Below are 21,022 nucleotides of genomic sequence, written 5' to 3' on the forward strand. Positions count from 1 at the left end.
CTATTGTAAATAGAGCTGCAGTGAACATTGTGGTACATGACTCTTTTTGAATTATGGTTTTCTCAGGGTATATATGCCCAGTAGTGGGATTGCTGGGTCGTGTGGTAGTTCCATTTTTAGTTTTTTAAGGAACCTCCATACTGTTCTCCATAGTGGCCGTATCAATTTACATTCCCACCCACAGTGCAAGAGGGTTCCCTTTTCTCCACACGCTCTCCAGCATTTATTATTTGTAGATTTTCTGATGATGGCCATTCTGACCCGTGTGAGGTGATACCTCATTGTAGTTTTGATTTGCATTTCTCTAATGATTAGTGATGTTGAACATCCTGTCATGTGTTTGTTGGCAATCTGTATATCTTCTTTGGAGAAATATCTATTTAGGTCTTCTGCCCATTTTTGGACTGGGTTATTTGTTTTTTTGATATTGAGCTCCACGAGCTGCTTGTATATTTTGGAGGTTAATCCTTTGTCAGTTGCTTCATTTGCAAATATTTTCTCCCATTCTGAGGGTTGTCATTTCGTCTTGTTTATGGTTTTCATTGCTGTGCAAAAGTTTTAAGTTTCATTATTTTTGTTTTTATTGCGATTTCTCTAGGAGGTGGTTCAAAAAGGGTCTTGCTGTGATTTATGTCAGAGTGTTCTGCCTATGTTTTCCTCTAAGAGTTTTATAGTGTCTGGCCTTACATTTAGGTCTTTAATCCATTTTGAGTTTATTTTTGTGTATGGTGTTAGGGAGTGTTCTAATTTCATTCTTTTACGTGTAGCTCTCCAGTTTTCCTGGCACCACTTATTGAAGAGTCTGTCTTTTATCCATTGTATATTCTTGCCTCCTTTATCAAAAATAAGGTGACCATACGTGTGTGGGTTTACCTCTGGGCTTTCTATCCTGTTCCGTTGATCTATATTTCTGTTTTTGTGCCAGTACCATACTGTCTTGATTACTGTAGCTTTGTAGTATAGTCTGAAGTCCAAGAGCCTGATTCCTCCAGCTCTGTTTTTCTTTCTCAAGACTGCTTTGGCTATTCGGGGTCTTTTGTGTTTCCATACAAATTGTGAAATTTTTTGTTCTAGTTCTGTGAAAAATGCCATTGGTAGTTTGTTTTTTGTTGTTTTTTTTTTCCATTTTGACTTTTAATTGTAATATTCTCCTTAAGAGCCAAAGCAGATGTCACCATTAATGATGTTAGTGTTTCTCTAGGTATGAGAAGATGCAAGAATTTCGGCTCAAAAACTCTTCTCCTGAAAATATCTAGCTATCTGAAGGCCTGTTCTGCCAGTTTTTCCCAGAGCGCAGACTGCCTCATTCCTGATGTCCACTGTGAACTCCTTTCAGGGGGTATTGAAGGTCAGCAACTGCAGTGGCTCATTATTTAATCTTTGTAGAGACAGACAGCAAGTGCCAATGGCAAGTGCTGCTTTCCAGTCAGCAGGGCCCTTTCATGGTCATAACTTTGACCATGGTTTGGGGCGGGGGCATTTCATGACCATTTCAATCCATGGGGCTAGGAATGCTCATTCCAAGGCCTGGAAAAGAGTTTTCTGATAGGCTACTCAATGTGCTCTTACTGGACTAGGCCTTAGGGGTAGCCAAAAAGTCTCTGGACCACCTGTCTTACTAGTCTCTTACAGTCCAGGAAAATATTCCCTCTTGTTGCTTCTTCCCATATCTAGAGTTACACTATTACCATCATTGATCTTACATGGAACCATATATCATCATTTTATGACAGGCTCAGTCACACATTTGGTAATGTAAGAAACAACAATTTTGTAAAACAGGTAAAATACAAATAACATAGCTAGCAGTATTAGTGAAGTCATAAGTAAGAGTTAAGCAAGCTTTCATTAGGTTGGCCCAGTATATCCCAGGTTGTCTGACTTAGTCTGTTCTGTACCAATCCTTATCTTTAAGGTAAATTTTATATTGGCACTATCCTTAAGACACCCAGCCCAGTTTCCTAGTGTTACTAGACTGATTATCCTTACTATGATTTAATTGTTCCCAGCATAGAGGAGCCTTTAAACTTAAATTACCATGGCCTGGTGTTAACTACATAAATCCATCCCATAATTGTGGGAGGTCTTATTCCTTGGCTGAAATTTTGCTTGTTGCTATGATTGATCCTGAGTAATAAAGAAAAATTTATGGCCAGAGTCAGAGTAGGATCATTAATTGGCTAGGTGAGGGGAGCCCACCTAGTAATATTAATAGTGGCCTAAATAGGACTATAATTTCTCTCTTCTAGAATAAATTTCCTAAGAGCCAACCAATTAGAGCCTTGGAGTAGAGAAATCCACTAAGGTAACCCAGAAGTACTAGACACAGGTAATTGGCCACAAACCCAACAACTGGATTGATTTTTAAAACTAGCACAGGGAAAAAAAAAAAAAAAAAAAACTAGCATAGGATCGTGCCCATGATTGATAGGAAAACATTTGATTCATATGCAAGGGTCCAAGAAGTCAAGAAAACATTATAAATGGTCATACGAGTTAGGTCCAGGATCTTGGGCAAGCTGTCTACTTCTGATGTCGTCTTCTTCTCATCCTGGTATGAGTGTAGTTTGTCTTTTGTTTGAGCATTGTTTTAAGGTGATTTTGAGGTCAGCCACACTCTCCATAGGCCAGTCCACTGCAGGGGCCCTTTGTGAGTGGAAATTAATCCAGGAGTCATTCCCTTCAGTTTCATGAGCTAGTTAAGAGTACCTGATAAGTGTCCTTCCGTCCAGGTTGGAGATAGTCTTTAAATTATGTCTGTTCCAGCATGCACAATCTCCTGGTTTCAGGTCCTGTGGCATCTAATCTTCATTCAAAGACAGATTACTAAGATAAACTTCCGAAACAAACTTAGAGTGTCCTTCAGTTAAACTTTACATTAATATAGCATGACAGCAGGGAACTACCTAGGACGTAAGTCTTAATAAATACAGACCCCCCCCCATTAACAAAACCAGAATTTAATATTCACTGAAACATAATCTTTTTCTCTCTAAAATTACCATCATTTTTACCAAATGTAACCAAATAAAGAGTAGTTTGTTTGCAAAATAAGTCTGGTCTCAGTAAACTTGGCCTGATGATTTATATAACTATAATTGATTATATAGACTTCTTGTGTGTGTGTGTGAAATTTTGATAAGGAGTCTCATACTGAACTTTTAAAAGATCTCTCAGGGCTAGGAAAGTCATACCAAGGGTTTATCACACATTTTGCCTAACAGATCTAGGTGAATTCCTCACTTTTCTTTTTTTTTTTAATTTAATTTTATTTTTTTATACAGCAGGTTCTTATTAATCATCAATTTTATACACATCAGTGTATACATGTCAATCCCAATCGCCCAATTCATCACACCACCACCACCACCCCGTGGCTTTCCCCCCTTGGTGTCCATACGTTTGTTCTCTACATCTGTGTCTCAATTTCTGCGCTGCAAACCAGTTCATCTGTACCATTTTTCTAGGTTCCACATATATGTGTTAATATACGATATTTGTTTTTCTCTTTATGATATACTTCACTCTGTATGACACTCTCTAGATCCATCCACGTCTCAACAAATGACCCAATTTTATTCTTTTTTATAGCTCAGTAATATTCCATTGTATATATGTAACACATCTTCTTTATCCATTCGTCTGTCGATGGACATTTAGGTTGCTTCCATGACCTGGCTATTGTAAATAGTACTGCAATGAACATTGGAGTACATGTGTCTTTTTGAATTATGGTTTTCTCTCGGTATATGCCCAGTAGTGAGATTGCTGGACCATATGGTAATTCTATTTTTAGTTTTTTAAGGAACCTCCATACTGTTCTCCATAGTGGCTGTATCAATTTACATTCCCATCAACAGTGCAAGAGGGTTCCCTTTTCTGCACACCCTCTCTAGCATTTGTTGTTTGTAGATTTTCTGATGATGCCCATTCTAACTGGTATGAGGATACACCTCATTGTAGTTTTGATTTGCATTTCTCTAATAGTGATGTTGAGCAGCTTTGCATATGCTTCTTGGCCATCTGTATATCTTCTTTGGAGAAATGTCTGTTTAGATCTTCTGCCCATTTTTGGATTGGGTTGTTTGTTTTTTTTAATATTGAGCTGCATGAGCTGTTTATATATTTTGGAGATTAATCCTTTGTCCATTGATTCGTTTGCAATATTTTCTCCCATTCTGAGGGTTGTCTTTTTGTCTTGTTTATGGTTTCCTTTGCTTTTAAGTTTCATTAGGTCCCATTTGTTTATTTTTGTTTTTAATTCCATTACTCTAGGAGGTGGATCAAGAAATATCTTGCTGTGATTTATGTCAAAGAGTGTTCTTCCTGTGTTTTCCTCTAAGAGTTTTATAGTGCCCGGTCTTACATTAAGGTCTCTAATACATTTTGAGTTTATTTTTGTTATGGTGTGAGGGAGTGTTCTAATTTCATTTTCTTATATGTAGCGGTCCAGTTTTCCTGGCACCACTTATTGAAGAGACTGTCTTTTCTCCATTGTATATCTTTGCCTCCTTTGTCATAGATTAGTTGACCATAGGTGCGTGGGTTTACCTCCGGGCTTTCTATTTGTTCCATTGATGTGTGTTTCTGTTTTTGTGCCACTATCATATTGTCTTGATTACTATAGCTTTGTAGTATAGTCTGAAGTCAGGAGGTCTGATTCCTCCAGCTCCATTTTTTTCTCTCAAGACTGCTTTGGCTATTCGGGGTTTTTGATGTCGCCATACAAATTTTAAGATTTTCTGTTCTAGTTCCATAAAAAATGCCATTGGTAATTTGATAGGGATTGAATTGAATCTGTAGATTACTTTGGGTAGTATAGTCATTTTCACAGTATTGCTTCTTTCAATCCAAAAGCATGGTATATCTCTCCATCTGTTGGTATCATCTTTAATTCCTTCATCAGTGTCTTATAGTCTTCTGCATACAGGTCATTTGTCTCCCTAGGTAGGTTTATTCCTAGGTATTTTATTCTTTTACTTGCAATGGTAAATGGGAGTGTTTCCTTAATTTCTCTTTCAGATTTTTCATCATTACTGTATAGGAATGCAAGAGATTTCTATGTATTAATTTTGTATCCTGCAACTTTACCAGATTCATTAATTAGCTCATTAATTAGTTTTTGGGTGGCATCTTTAGGATTCTCTATAGTATCATGTCATCTGCAAACAGTGGCAGTTTTACTTCTTTTCCAATTTGTATTCCCTTTATTTCTTTTTCTTCTCTGATTGCTGTGGCTAGGACTTCCAAAACTATGTTGAATAATAGTGGTGAGAGTGGACATCCTTGTCTCGTTCCTGATCTTAGAGGAAATGCTTTCAGTTTTTCACCATTGAGCATGATGTTTACTGTGGGTTTATCATATATGGCCTTTATTATGTTGAGGTAGGTTCCCTCTATGCCCACGTTCTGGAGAGTTTTTATCATAAATGGGTGCTGAATTTTCTCAAAAGATTTTTCTGCATCTATTGAGATGATCATATGGTATTTCAATTTGTTAATATGGTGTGTCACATTGTTAATCAATTTGTTAATATGGTGTATCACATTGACTGATATGTGTATATTGAAGAATCCTTGCATCCCTGGGATAAATCCCACTTGATCATGGTGTATGATCCTTTTAATATGTTGTTGAATTCCTTTTACTAGTATTTTGTTTAGGATTTTTGCATCTATATTCATCAGTGATATTGGTCTGTAATTTTCTTTTTTTGTAGTATCTGTGTCTGGTTTTGGTATCAGAGTAATGGTGGCCTCATAGAATGAGTTTGGGAGTGTTCCTTCCTCCGCAATTTTTTGCAAGAGTTTGAGAAGGATGGGTGTTAGCTCTTCTCTAAATGTTTGACAGAATCCACCTGTGAAGCCATCTGATCCTGGACTTTTGTTTGTTGGATGATTTTTAATCACAGTTTCAATTTCACTACTTGTGATTGGTCTGTTCATATTTTCTATTTCTTCCTGGTTCAGTCTTGGAAGTTTATACCTTTCTAAGAATTTGTCCATTTCTTCCAGGTTGTCCATTTTACTGGCACAGAGTTGCTTGTAGTAGTCTCTTAGGATGCTTTGTATTTCTGCGATGTCTGTTGTAACTTCTCCTTTTTCATTTCTAATTTTATTGATTTGAGTCCTCTCCCTCTTTTTCTTGATGAGTCTACCTAATGGTTTATCAATTTTCTTTATCTCCTCAAAGAAACAGCTTTTACTTTTATTCATTTTTGCTATTGTTTTCTTTGTTTCTTTTTCATTTATTTCTGCTCTGATCTTTATGATTTCAGTCTTTTTGCTAACTTAGGGTTTTGTTTGTTCTTCTTTCTCTAGTTCCTTTAGGTATAAGGTTAGATTGTTTATTAGAGATTTTTCTTGTTTCTTGAGGTAGGCTTGTATAGCTATAGACTTCCCTCTTAGAACTCTTTTGCTGCAACCCATAGGTTTTGGATCATCATGTTTCCATTGTCATTTGTCTCTAGGTATTTTTTGATTTCCTCTTTGATTTCTTTAGTGATCCTTTGGTTATTTAGTAATGTATTCTTTAGCCTGCATGTGTTTCTTTTTTTTAGGTTTTTTTCCCTGTAATTCATATCTAGTCTCATAGCATTGTGTTCAGAAAAGTTGCTTGATATGATTTCAATTTTCTTAAATTTACTGAGGCTTGATTTGTGACCCAAGGTGTGATATATCCTGGAGAATGTTCTGTGCACACTTGAGAAGAAAGTGTAATCTGCTGTTTTTGGATGGAATGTCCTATAAATATCAGTTAAATCTACCTGGTTTATTGTATCATTTAAAGCTTCTGTTTCCTTATTTATTTTCATTTTGTATTATCTGTCCATTGGTGTAATTGAGGTGTTAAAGTCCCCCACTGTTATTGTATTACTGTCGATTCCCTCTTTTATAGCTGTTAGCAGTGGCCTTATATATTGAGGTGCTCCTATGTTGGGTCCATATATACTTATAATTGTTATATCTTCTTGGATTGTACCCTTGATCATTATGTAGTGTCCTTCTTTGTCTCTTGTGATATTTTTATTTTAAAGTCTATTTGATCTGATATGAGTACTGCTACTCCAGCTTTCTTTTTTTTTTTTTTTTTTTGCGGTATGCGGGCCTCTCACTGTTGTTGCCTCTCCTGTTGCGAGCACAGGCTCTGGACCTGCACACTCAGTGGCCATGGCTCATGGACCAGCCACTCTGCGGCATGTGGGATCTTCCGGGACCGGGGCACGAACCCGTGTCCCCTGCATTGGCAGGCAGACTCTCAACCACTGCACCACCAGGGAAGCCCTCCAGCTTTCTTTTGATTTGCATTGCATGGAATATCTTTTTCCATCCCCTCACGTTCAGTCTGTATGTGTCCCTAGGTCTGAAATGGGTCTCTTTTAGACAGTCTATATATGGGTCTTGTTTTCTTATCCATTCAGCAAGCCTGTGTCTTTTGGTTGAAGCATTTAATCCATTCACGTTTAAGGTATTTATTGATACGTATGTTCCTATGACTGTTTCCTTAATTGTTTTGGGTTTGTTTTTGTGGGTCATTTTCTTCTCTAGTGTTTCCCACTTAGAGAATTTCCTTTAGCATTTGTTGTAGAGCTGGTTTGGTGGTGCTGAATTCTCTTAGCTTTTGCTTCTCTGTAAAGCTTTTGATTTCTCCATCAAATCTGAATGAGATCCTTGCTGGGTAAAGTACTCTTGGTTGTAGGTTCTTCCCTTTCATCACTTTAAGTATATCTTGCCACTCCCTTCTGTCTTGAAGAGTTTCTACTGAGAAATCAGCTGTTAACCTTATGGGAGTTCCCTTGTATGTTATTTGTCATTTTTCCCTTTCTGCTTTCAATAATTTTCTTTCTCCTTAATTTTTGCCAGTTTGATTACTATGTGTCTTGACGTGTTTCTCCTTGGGTTTATCCTGTATGGGACTCACTGCACTTCCTCCACTTGGGTGGCTATTTCCTTTCCCATGTTAGGGAAGTTTTCGACTAATCTATTCAAATTTTTCTCTGCTCCTTTCTCTCTCTCTTCTCCTTCTGGGACCCCTATCATGCGAATGTTGTTGCGTTTAATGTTGTCCCAGAGGTCTCTTAGGCTGTCTTCATTTCTTTTCATTCTTTTTTCTTTATTCTGTTCCGCAGCAGTGTATTCCACCATTCTGTCTTCCAGGTCACTTATCTGTTCTTCTGCTTCAGTTTTTCTGCTATTGATTCCTTCTAGTGTAGTTTTCATTTCCGTTACTGTATTGTTCATCTCTGTTTGTTTGTTCTTTAATTCTTCTAGGTCTTTGTTAAACATTTCTTGCATCTTCTCGATCTTTGCCTCCATTCTTTTTCTGAGGTCCTGGATCATCTTCACTATCATTATTCTGAATTCTTTTCTAGAAGGTTGCCTATCTCCACTTAATTTATTTTTTTTTCTGGGGTTTTATCTTGTTCCTTCATCTGGTACATAGCCCTCTGCCTTTTCATCTTGTCTATCTTTCTGTGAATGTGGTTTTTGTTCCACAGGCTGCAGGATTGTAGTGCTTGCTTCTGCTGTCTGCCGTGTGGTGGATGAGGCTATCTAAGAGGCTTGTGCAAGTTTCCTGGTGGGAGGGACTCGTGGTAGGTAGAGCTGACTGTTGCTCAGATGGGCAGAGCTCAGTAAAACTTTAATTCACTTGACTGCTGATGGGTGGTGCTGGATTCCCTGCCTTTTGGTTGTTTGGCCTGAGGCAACCCAACACTGGCGCCTACCTGGGCTCTTTGGTGGGGCTAATGGCAGACTCTGGGAGGCTTCACGCCAAGGAATACTTCCCAGAACTTCTTCTGCCAGTGTCCTTGTCCCCACGGTGAGCCACAGCCACCCCCCACCTCTGCAGGAGACCCTCCAACACTAGCAGGTAGGTCTGGTTCAGTCTCCTCTGTGGTCACTGCTCCTTCCTCTGGGTCCCGATGCACACGTTACTTTGTGTGTGCCCTCCAAGAGTGGAGTCTCTGTTTCCCCCAGTCTTGTCGAAGTCCTGCAATCAAATCTCACTAGCCTTCAAAGTCTGATTCTCTAGGAATTCCTCCTCCCGTTGCCAGACCCCCAGGTTGGGAAGTCTGATGTGGGGCTCAGAACCTTCACTCCAGTGGGTGGACTTCTGTGGTATAAGTGTTCTCCAGTCTGTGAGTCACCCACCCAGCAGTTATGAGATTTCATTTTGCTGTGATTGCACCCCTCCTACCGTCTCATTGTGGCTTCTCCTTTGTCTTTGGATGTAGGGTATCTTTTTTGTTGAGTTCCAGTATCTTCCCATTGATGATTGTGCAGCACCTAGTTGTGATTCTGTTGTTCTTACAAGAGGGAGTGAGAGCATGTCCTTCTACTCTGTCATCTTGGTTCAGGCCTCGCCATTGGTAGTTTGATAGGGATTGCATTCAGTTTGTAGGTTGCTTTGTGTCATATAGTCATTTTCATAATGTTGATTCTTCCTATTCAAGACACGTTATATCTCTCCAACTGTTTGTATCTTCTTTAATTTCTTTCCTCAGTGTCTTATAGTTTTCTGCGTACAAGTCTTTTGTCTCCTTAGGTAGGTTTATCCCTAGGTATTTTATTCTTTTTGTTGCAATGGTAAATGGGAGTGTTTTCTTAATTTCTCTTTCAGACTTTTCATCATTAGTGTATAGGAATGCAAGAGGTTTCTGTGCATTAATTTTGTATCCTGCTACTTTACCAAATTCATTGATTAGCTCTAGTAGTTTTCTGGTAGCATCTTTAGGATTCTCTATGTATCGTATCATGTCATCTGCAAACAGTGACAGCTTTACTTCTTCTTTTCCGATGTGGATTCCTTTTATTTCTTTTTCTTCTCTGATTGCTGTAGCTAAAACTTCCAAAACTATGTTGTATAATAGTGCTGAGAGTGGGCAACCTTGTCTTGTTTCCGATCTTAGTGGAAATGGTGTCAGTTTTTCACCATTGAGAATGATGTTGGCTGTGGGTTTGTCATATATGACCTTTATTTTGTTAAGGTAAGTTCCTCCTATGCCTGCTTTCTACAGAGTTTTTATCATAAATGGGTGTTGAATTTTGTCGAAAGCTTTTTCTGCACCTATTGAGATGATCATATGGTTTTTCTCCTTCAGTTTGTTTATATGGTTTATTACATTGATTGATTTCCGTATATTGAAGAATCCTTGCATTCCTGGGATAAACCCCACTTAATCATGGTGTATGATCACGTTATGTTAAAAGTAACGTGCTGTTGGGTTCTGTTTGTTACTATTTTGTTGAGGATTTTTGCCTTTGTGTTTATCAGTGATATTTGTCTGTAGTTTTGGTTTTTTGCGACATCTTTGTCTTCTTTTGGTATCAGGGTGATGGTGGCCTCGCAGAATGAGTTTGGGAGTGTTCCTCCCTCTGCTGTATTTTGGAAGAGTTTGAGAAGGCTATGTGTTAGCTCTCCTCTAAATGTTTGATAGAATTCCCCTGTGAATCCTTCTGGTCCTGGGCTTTTGTTTATTGGAAGATTTTTAATCACCATGTAAATTCCAGTGCTTGTGATTGGTCTCTTTATATTTTCTATTTCTTCCTGGTTCAGTCTCAGGAGGTTGTGCTTTTCTAAGAATTTGTCCATTTCGTCCAGGTTGTCCATTTTATTGGCATAGAGTTGCTTGTAGTAATCCGTCATGATCTTTTGTATTTCTGCAGTGTCAGTTGTTACTTCTCCTTTATCATTTCTCATCCTATTGATTTGAGTCTTTTCCCTTTTTTTCTTGATGAGTCTGGCTAGTGGTTTATCAATTTTGTTTATCTTCTCAAAGAACCAGCTTTTAGTTTTATTGATCTTAGCTGTTGTTTCCTTCATTTCTGTTTCGTTTATTTCTGATCTGATCTTTATGATTTCTTTCTTTCTGCTATCTTTCCTGTTTTTTGTTCTTCTTTCTCTAATTGCTTTAGGTGTAAGATTAGGTGGTTTATTTGAGATGTTTCTTCTTTCTTGAGGGAGGATTGTATTGCTATAAACTTCCCTCTTAGAACTGCTTTTGCTGCATCCCATAGATTTTGGTTTGTCGTGCTCTCATTGTCATCTGTTTCTAGGTATTTTTTGATTTCCTCTTTGATGTCTTCAGTGATATCTTGGTTATTTAGTAGTTTATTGTTTAACCTCCATGTGTTTGTATTTTTTACAGATTTTTCCTGTACTTGACATCTAGTCTCATAACGTTGTGGTCTGAAAACATACTTGATATGATTTCAGTTTTCTTAAATTTACCAAGGCTGGATTTGTGACCCAAGATATGATCTATCCTGGAGAATGTTCCATGAGCACTTGAGAAGAAAGTGTATTCTGTTGTTTTTGGATGGAATGTCCTGTAAATATCAATTAAGTCCATCTTGTTTAATGTATCATTTAAATCTTGTGTTTCCTTATTTATTTTCTTTGTTTCGGTGGGTTGTGTAGGCTTTCTGGTGGAGGGGACTGGTGCCTGTGTTCTGGTGGATGAGGCTGGATCTTGTCTTTCTGGTGGGCAGGACCACATCTGGTGGTGTGTTTTGGAGTGTCTCTGAACTTAGGCAGCTTCTCTGCTAGTGGGATGGGTTGTGTTCCTGTCTTGCTAGTTGTTTGGCTTAGGGTGTCCAGCACTCTAGCGTGCTGGTTGTTGAGTGGAGCTGGGTCTTAGCGCTGAGATGGAGATCTCTGGGAGAGCTTTCGCTGTTTGATATTACGTGGGGCCAGGAGGTATCTGGTGGACCAATGTCCTGAACTTGGCTGTCTCACCTCAGAGGGTCAGGCCTGACACCCAGCTGAAGCACCATGACTCTGTCAGCCACCCCCACTCAGAAGAAAAGGGAAAGACAGAAAGAAAGAAGGAAAAATAGATAAATAAGGTTATTAAAATAAAAAATAATATATTATTTTATATAAAAAATTTTTAAAGTAGTTAAAAAAAAAGGAAGAGCGAGCAACCAAACGCAAAAACAAATCCACCAATTATAACAAGCTCTAAAAACTATACAAGGAAAATAAAGGACAGACAGAACCCTAAGACAAATGGTAAAAGTAAAGCTATACAGACAAAGTCACACAAAGAAGCATACACATACACACTCACAAAAGGAGAAAAAGGAAAAATATATATACATAAAAAAATTTTAGAAAGGAAGAGAACAACCAAATCAATAAACAAATCTACCAATGATAATAAGCTGTAAATACCAAACTAAGATAAACATAAAACCAGAAACAAATTAGATGGCAGAAAACAAACCCAAAGTCTACAGTTGATCCCAATGTCCACCACCTCCGTTTTGGGATGATTCGTTGTCTATTCAGGTATTCCACAGATGCAGGTTACATCAAGTTGATTGTGGGGATTTAATCCACTGCTCCTAAGGCTGCTGGGAAAAATTTCCCTTTCTCTTCCTTGTTCGAACAGTTCCTGGGTTTCAGCTTTGGATTTGGCCCCACCTCTGCATGTCGGTCGCCTGAGGGCGTCTGTTCTTCACTCAGACAGGATGGAGTTAAAGGAGCAGCTGATAAGGGGGCTCTGGCTCACTCAGGCCAGGGGGAGGGACGGGTATGGAATGCGGGGCAAGCCTGTGGCGGCAGAGGCCGGCGTGAGGTTGCACCAGCCTGAGGCACGCCGTGCGTTCTCCCGGGGAAGTTGTCCCTGGATCACGGGATCCTGGCAGTGGCGGGCTGCAGAGGCTCCTGGGAAGGGAGGTGTGGACAGTGACCTGTGCTCGCACACAGGCTTCTTGGTGGCGGCAGCAGCAGCCTTAGCATTAAATGCCCATCTCTGGGGTCCGGGCTGATAGCTGCGGCTCACGCCCATCTCTGGAGCTCGTTTAGGCAGTGCTCTGAATCCCCTCTCCTTGCGCACCCCTAAACAGTGGTCTCTTGCCTCTCAGGCAGTTCCAGACATTTTCCCAGACTCCCTCCCGGCTAGCTGTGCCGCACTAGCCCCCTTTATGCTGTGTTCACGCAACCAACCCCAGTCCTCTCCCTGGGATCTGACCTCCGAAGCCTGAGCCTCAGTTCCCATTCCCCGCCTGCCCCGGCGGGCGAGCACACAAGCCTCTCGGGCTGGTGAGCGCCGGTCGGCGCCGATCCTCTGTGCGGGAATCTCCCCGCTTTGCCCCCCGCGCCCCGGTTGCTGCGCTGTCCCCCGCGGCTCCGAAGCTCCCCCACCACCCCCCGTCTTTGCCAGTGAAGGGGCTTCCTAATTTGTGGAAACTTTTCCTCCTTCACAGCCCCCTCCCAGAGGTGCAGATCCCATCCCTACTCTTTTCTCTCTGTTTTTTTTTTCTTTTTTCTCTTGCCCTACCCAGGTATTTGGGGAGTTTCTTGCCTTGTGGGAAGTCTGAGTTCTTCTGCCAGCGTTCAGTAGGTGTTCTGTAGGAGTTGTTCCACATGTACATGTGTTTTTGATGTAGTTGTGGGGAGGAAGGTGATCTCCACATCTTACTCCTCTGCCATCTTGAAGCTATCCTGAATGTGTTCTTTATATGATTTGATGTTCCCCAAATTTGACACAAATCTAAAAAGCTTGAGGAATTCAGAGTTATAGAAAATGGCAATTACTAATTTGTTAATAGTGGAGGCATATTAAATATGAATTTCTTGTCTTCATCTAAAAGTTGTCTTGCCTCACCTTTTTCACCAGTTTTCTTAGTGACACAGAGGTAGATGTAGGGGAGCCCACTAACTTATTGCTTTACTTTGATTGGTTTGGAGATTTTCAGTATCTGTTATAAATTTTCATACATTTACTCAGCATGTGATTTTGTGTTGTTCTATCAAGAATAGTAATTGTATTACCATTTTTCCAAGACAGCAAAGTAACTCCCCATTAAAAACAACAATGAGAGCAAAAACAAAGTATATCATCTCTACGTTATAAACTCTCTTTTGACATTTTAAAACCTGGAGCACAGTGTTTGACTCCCCAACTTGACTTTTCACCTATCTCTGTTTTTCAGGATTCAATAAAAATAAGATTGATGAGAAAAAAATAGACTTAGTATCATACCTCTTACTTTTATTTCTGAGATGCCTTAATTCCAGAGAGTAGGACTTAAACTGAGGGTTTAAAACTTACCCACAAAGCATAGGCTTATTCTTTTCTACGTCTGTATATTCTTTTCTTCTTTGCCATATTAGCTGGTCCTCTTAGAAATTATGGTTGTATTGCCTTTATCCAATACATTCAGAGAAATTAATATTATTGAAAATTTATGTCCTCTGACATTAATCATTATTACCCACTGGTCATACTTCCATTATAGACTAATATTCTTCACATGCAGAAAAAGGGAACGTGATCCTCTCTGTTAGATGTAACACCAAGAGTTTGTTCTGAAACTGTACCATAGCTCCTGTACAGTTGGTTCTCAAGGGCTGTGGAATACTGTCTGTTGGCACTTTCTCACTAAACACTGAAGTTGGGAGCCTTTTAAGTTCAGGTTCATTGAGCATCTTCTTTTTTTTTCTGAAGAGTGAAAGTGCAAAGAAAGGAACCCTATAATCAAGATGTGTTCATGTAATCTCATGACAAAATGTAGAAGCTATTCTACAATATTATTAACATTTTGGCCTAGAAGGATCTTCATATAGTCTCTCAGACTATAATGGATGTTCTTTTCCCTCTTAGCTAAGTTAATTCATAAACATTACCTCACATCAACATAATTTCATTATCAATTCAGCATTTAAAATTGATTGCTATCCACACAATATATGATATACTTGATTTTCTTGTTTTTATGTATTTACCCAAGAATAGAATTTCATCCCATAGGCCAATTGCTTCTTAAAAATTATAGTTTAATTATTATCAATAGTTCAATTAAATGTAATTACAACCTTGAACTAATTCAAATATGATTGTACCTAATTATTCTCATGAAGTGTTTGTGTGAAAGCCAGTAAAATTTTTCATATGATTTTAAAGGTTTTCTGGGGTCAAGAACATTTGAATTGCCTAGTTCTTCTACATGAATTACTCAATGGATACCTTAAAGAGGAGGGAAATTTTGAAGTGCAAGTTTCTGAAACAGTGCCGCAAATTCCATCTCCTGTGGAAAAAAATCAGATATTTAAAAGTGAACAAAGTTCAGATGACCTACGGACAGGTCTGTTTCAGTATATACAGGATGCTGGTAAGTAGCGATCACTTCAGTGTGATTGTGTGTGTGTTTGTTTATTTTACCTGCACATTCAGTAAATGATAACACATCGAGATCACTTGAAAAGTAAGTCAATACCTGCAGTACAAAAATAGTACATTGCCATTCAGTCTCTCTTAAGGGAAAATTCTTGATTTGTTCCTGTCTTAAACCATGTAAACATGATCAACCAGCTTCTTTATATTCTTTTCTTTTATACTCATAATTTTTTCTTGTGTAATAAACCAACATGTTCCCCTTCGAAAGCATACAATTAATTATACTTTCGTTTAACAGAACCTTTGAAAATGCCTGGTGTCTATGAAGTCTTGTTTTACAATGAAACCGAAGATAGCCCAGGGATGATGTTATGGAGATATCCAGAACCTAGAGTGCTCACCCTTGTACGCATAACTCCTGTGCCCTTCAACACCACAGAGGATCCAGATATTAGCACAGCAGACCTTGGTGATATGCTACAGGTATGGAATGACTCTTCATTTCAAAATAAAAGACAGTGTGGGAAAGTGCTGATTTGATCATAGGAAAAATGTTGCGAGCATACCTATCTTTTCCGTAAGTTGTATCAGAGAGAAATACACATGTATGTGCGTATACAAACACATACGTATGTACACATACACACACACACAAACACACACACACACGACACACACATACTAGAAATTGTATAATAAGAGAATAATGTCATTCAGATTCATGGTACATGGCAATCCTGAGAGTTCTTAATTCTACTCTTCAACCTGTTACAGGTAGCTTACATAGTCTCCAGCTAGTAATGGGACAAACAGCTGTCATTGAGTTCACCACACATTTTCTGAGGACCTACCATGTGCTCACACTCTTCAGCATTTTTAGAACTGTTCTATGAAATGAGATATGTCCCCATAAGGCCAGAAAGGATGACTTAATTTTCATTTCATTTCCCGAGCTGAAAATGGTCTTGGGCCTCGTGGTAGGCTGATAGGAAAACCATCTAACCAGTGATCATATTCTGTATGATTTTGTGGAAAGTTTGTTGCTTGTTATTTCCCTGAGTGTGGATAGCACTATATTATTATTCTACTTGTTAATATTCTACAGATCTGAATTTCTCCTAAAATTTGTTTTTCTCTTAGTTGTCCACCTATTACTAGATCACATAACCATCCACTCGAAGTCATTCCTGATTACTCTTTTTCCCTAACTGCTCACATCTAATTCATCAGTAAGTCGTGTCAGCTCTACCTCCAAATATGTCCCTATTCCATCTACTTCTTTCTGTTTCTACTGGTAGAACTTGAGTTCAAGCTACCATCTTCTGTTCCCTGCTACAGTAGCTTCCTAATTGGTCTCTATGATTCCATCCTTGACTCCTTGTAATGCATTTTCCAAACAACAGCTAGAGTGATCTTTTGAAAATGTAGGTTAGGTTACATCACTGCCCTAACTTAAAACCTGATGGTGGCTCCCTCCAAGACTAACAGAATTCGGTATCTTACTATGGCCGGTAAGGACCTCTGATGTCTGCACTGCCTACCTCTCTTGTATGTCTTGATCACTTATCTCCAGCCCCTGGTGTAGAAATATGAGCCAGTTTTTTTAATGACTGCTCTATACTTAACAACTCAGAATAATAATACAAATCAGAGGAGACCACAGTACATATTAACATTGGTATTATTATATGCTTATTTAATTCTTGTTTAAATTCCTGGTTATAATATAGTCACATGTTCACCTTCTGAATTGATAACAATGAAATGTGTCATCATTTTGTCAAGTGAACTAGAGTATGCAGAACTATCCAGTTTGCCAAGATGTCAACAGTATCTACTTTCTTTTTGTTTTTTCTTGTGATGAGAACTTTTAAGATCTACCCTCTTAGCAACTCTGCTTTGATTCTTAAATCCTCACATTTGCTTCCCCTTCTGTCAAGGTCATATTCATGATTATCTTCTCTCCCAGTATTCTTGGATTATTTTTGCTAAATAAAATGGCATTATCTTTGAATCCTGGTGTCTTGTTAGACTTGCCTAAATGTAGAACATGTGTAGTATTTTCAGTCAAAATGAAAATACTCGGGCTTCCCTGGTGGCGCAGTGGTTGGGAGTCCATCTGCCGATGCAGGGGACACGGATTCATGCCCCGGTCCGGGAAGATCCCACATGCCGCGGAGTGGCTGGGCCCGTGAGCCATGGCCGCTGAGCCTGCGCGTCCGGAGCCTGTGCTCTGCAACGGGAGAGGCCACAACAGTGAGAGGCCCGCGTACCGCAAAAAAAAAAAAAAGAAAGAAAAGAAAATACTCATATATCAAAGTTTCAGCATCATGTAAAGGCTTCTTTATAACTGATTTTGGGATTCAGATTTATAGTTAAATGTTAATTAACATAAGCCTGATAACTATTGGTTGGTAGTATTATGCCAGTTGTATTAAACAGAGCATTTAAGGTAGTAAGTATATTCACTAGTGACATGTTCATCTTCTCACTGCCACCGGAGAGGCAGGAGAGCATAGTGGTTAAGAGAATGAACTATAGCCAGAATGCCTGGGTTCAAATTCTGGCTCTGCCATTTGCAAACTGTGTCACCTTCGATAAGTAGCTTAATCTCTCAGCCTCAGGTTTTCTGTTTTGCTTTTCTTTCATCAGTAAAATGAGGCCACTAATAACGTAATGCTTATAGGAATTAATATTTATAAGACACATAGAACAATACCTGGCACATGGTAAGTGCTATGTAAGTATGTGTACTACCAGTACTATTACAGTGATTATCGTCAAAAGTCTTTTCATCAAGCAGAAGCATAGGCTAGGTCAGAGAGAGCTGGGGTCTAATGGCTCTACAGACCAGCTGGAGTAGTCTAGGAGATCTGGGATAGTCCAAGGGGCCTATACAGTAGACTTGGCACATAAGCACTGCATGAAGGAAGCCTGGCAGGTTTCAACAAGCAAAGAGCTGGTATCAGAGAGGTCCTGCTACATTTCATATCTTGTTGGAGAGAGGAGCTGATACATGGCAGAGTTCAAAGACAAGGATGCTGGCCTAAGAAGCAAGACAGGGTTGTACCTACTGTAAGCTGAAGGGGAAACCTTGATCCCAGTGGTAAGAAAGAACACCCAGAATTGACAGCTGGGATGGAAGAACAGAGCAGGACTGGCAGAAAGTTGCCATGCTACTGAGCTTCCAGCCTAAGCTTATATTCCCCCAGCTAGGAGCAGAATTTGTCCCAAGGGTTGGGGTGACCTCATCTGTAGAAGTATGACAGCTTTTTCCTTGAGTGCTTGCAGTGCCAGACCCTGAGCATACTCCTGGGGATTCAGAGACTGATAAGACACTGTCCACTCATCAGAAGCTCTCTGTCTAGCAGGCAAGTTTCTCTGGTTGTTTGGGGTAGAAGAATTTCCCTATTTTCAGCATTCAAGCATTCAGCATTAAACCTCTGTGTTGTCAGAATCATTTTCCTGCTCTATGGGATTATCTCTAGGTCTGTACTGGAGGCACCGCTAAAATATTGCAGTACCAATCCTGAATAGCAGGGAACTTATAAAAAGAAAGCCCTTTATCAACATGGTATAGTGTAGATAATGTAGACATTAAAGTCTCAACTGCTGACTCCTGTTCCCCTCCCCCTTTGTATTTTACTAACTCAGTGACCTTAGGCAAACTGCTGGTCTCTTAGAGCCCAAATTTCCTCAACTGAACACCGAAGTTAATGCTGTTTACCTTGCAGACTTGTCAAAAGATTTAAGTGAAATATTATCGCTAAAACAAATAAGTGCCTTACACATAGTGAGCTCTTAATAAATGTTAATTTCCTTCCCTCCACTTCTTCACAAGCAAATGCCTGGACCACTAAAAAGCCTCCTAAGTGTAATTCTAGCCTTCAATCTCTTCTCCTTCCAACCTGTCCTACTAACTTCTTAAAGGAACAGGTGGGTTGTGTCATTCCCTGAGAAAAACCTTCAGCGGTCCTATCACTGCTAGACTGACTTTGAGGGCCCTGCAGAACCTCCCGACCCAGCTTTGCCTTTCCTTCCCTTCTGCATGATCTATGCTCTAATCAAACTGGCCTATTCAGCATTCCCGAACCAGCCTGTGGTCTCCCACATCTGTACCACTCCCTCTTCATTTGAGTCTCTCCCTTTTCTGCTGAAATCCTATCCACACATCCAAACAGCTCCAGTGCCATCTATTCCATGAAGCCTTTCCTGGACACCATCTCCAAACATGATACTGCCTTTCTCTGAAGTTCTGTAACACTTCATGGCACCACTTTTATGCGGTTTCTCACCTATTCCTCACATTTTCATTATCCATATCTTGTCTCCCTCCTAGACTGTAGGTTTCCAAAGGAAATGATCACATCTAATTTTCATTATGTTCCATATAGTATCCACTGCAGTGGAGATGCTCAGTATATTGAATGGATCAATGAGTACATGGATGTCTGTGCTCCTGTTCTGTATAATTCAAAAGCATTACATTGTTTGTCATTATTTTATGGCACTATTGAATGCATTTGGTTTTACAAACTGAATTATGGCAGGATGCACTGTGTTATGCTTCAGTGGCATTACCTACTATAAACAGGCAGTCTAATGTCATTACATTACACAGACTCTTGGTGAGATCATTGACTCTTCTGCCAAGCCCACTGCCCCCTAGGCAGAGGCTCGTCCTTAAATACAAAAACAAGTTCATCTCCTTGGTTTTAGTCCTAAAAACAGAATCAAGCTTGGATTAATTTTTTCCTTCAGGACCATTTAGTTCATAAGAAACTGACCTTATAGAGTTCACTTATATAGAACCCTTAAATATATCTGTTTATATCTCTTTCCATAATTAATATTAGGATTTATAAACAGGCTCCTCAAATGACTTTATGGAATTTATTTTGCGATTGTACTGAAAAATATGGAAAACATGTCTATAATATTAAACTAACCATAGGTTCAGAATAAAGACCCTGAAATTAATGTTCACAGAAAACCAAAGAAGCTTATTTTGTGGTCAGTTTTATCACATTAAATTTTAAGTGTTAATAGTATGTTTAGATGTCAATAAAATTAGGATCTGGGCTTCCCTGGTGGCGCAGTGGTTGAGAGTCCACCTGCCGATGCAGGGGACACGGGTTCATGCCCCGGTCTGGGAAGATCCCACATGCCGCGGAGCCTGCGCGTCCAGAGCCTGTGCTCTGCAACAGGAGAGGCCACAACAGTGAGAGGCCCACGTACCACAAAAAAAAAAAAAAAAAAATTAGGATCTGTAAGTTAGAGTAATGTCATCAACCTAGAAGGAATGTTGTGCTATTTAAATGAGCTGAAATATAAGAAATTTCTGGCACTGTGTCTGGCACATACTGTAAGTTTTCCTCTCTCCGCATTCCTGTTGTGTACACTGCCTACTGAGGATTCCATTTTGGAAATACCTGTGTTCTCAGATTGTAAATTTTTAATTCATCCTTTGTAGTGGAATTGGTAATGGCGATTTTAATTCTCACACAGATCTGTCATGGTGCTTGTTCTTGTTCTCTCAATACTGTATTATTCTTGTTTTTATATTTATTTTCATTTATGTATTGTACTAAATTTTTAAATATCTTCGTTAGGTATGTGACAGTAGCCCATACTAAGTAGCATCTTTCCCCAAGGATCTCAAGAGTGTAAAGCTTGAACATTACAATTCAAGATAAACACTAAATGTTGGGTTGGGATCACTGAAGCAATTTAAATAGATGTGAAGTAAAGTTAAAGGAGTGAAATGAAGGATAACATAACTGTATGGATTGAAAGGAAAGATACAGGAGCTAAAGTCAGGAATTTCTCTAATGCAAGAAATATCTAGGGTGTACATAAGATTACTGGCTTTAAAGTCAAATAAAAGGGAAAGA

The 21,022-nt window shown here is 39.2% G+C and overlaps 1 protein-coding gene across 2 annotated transcripts in view; it reads left to right on the forward strand.

The window, feature by feature from the left end:
- The window catches only part of VPS13B (vacuolar protein sorting 13 homolog B), an 804,491-nt gene that overhangs the window by 642,936 nt on the left and 140,533 nt on the right, over nt 1-21,022 (forward strand). For both annotated transcript variants that reach the window (XM_007457167.1, XM_007457166.1), the window contains exons 38-39: nt 14,916-15,123; nt 15,427-15,611. In XM_007457167.1, the coding sequence (XP_007457229.1) occupies nt 14,916-15,123; nt 15,427-15,611 (393 nt within the window). The remainder of the gene's footprint in view (nt 1-14,915; nt 15,124-15,426; nt 15,612-21,022) is intronic.

Source organism: Lipotes vexillifer, unplaced genomic scaffold (genome assembly GCF_000442215.2).
Source record: "Lipotes vexillifer unplaced genomic scaffold, Lipotes_vexillifer_v1.1 scaffold376, whole genome shotgun sequence".
NCBI lineage: Eukaryota > Metazoa > Chordata > Mammalia > Artiodactyla > Lipotidae > Lipotes > Lipotes vexillifer.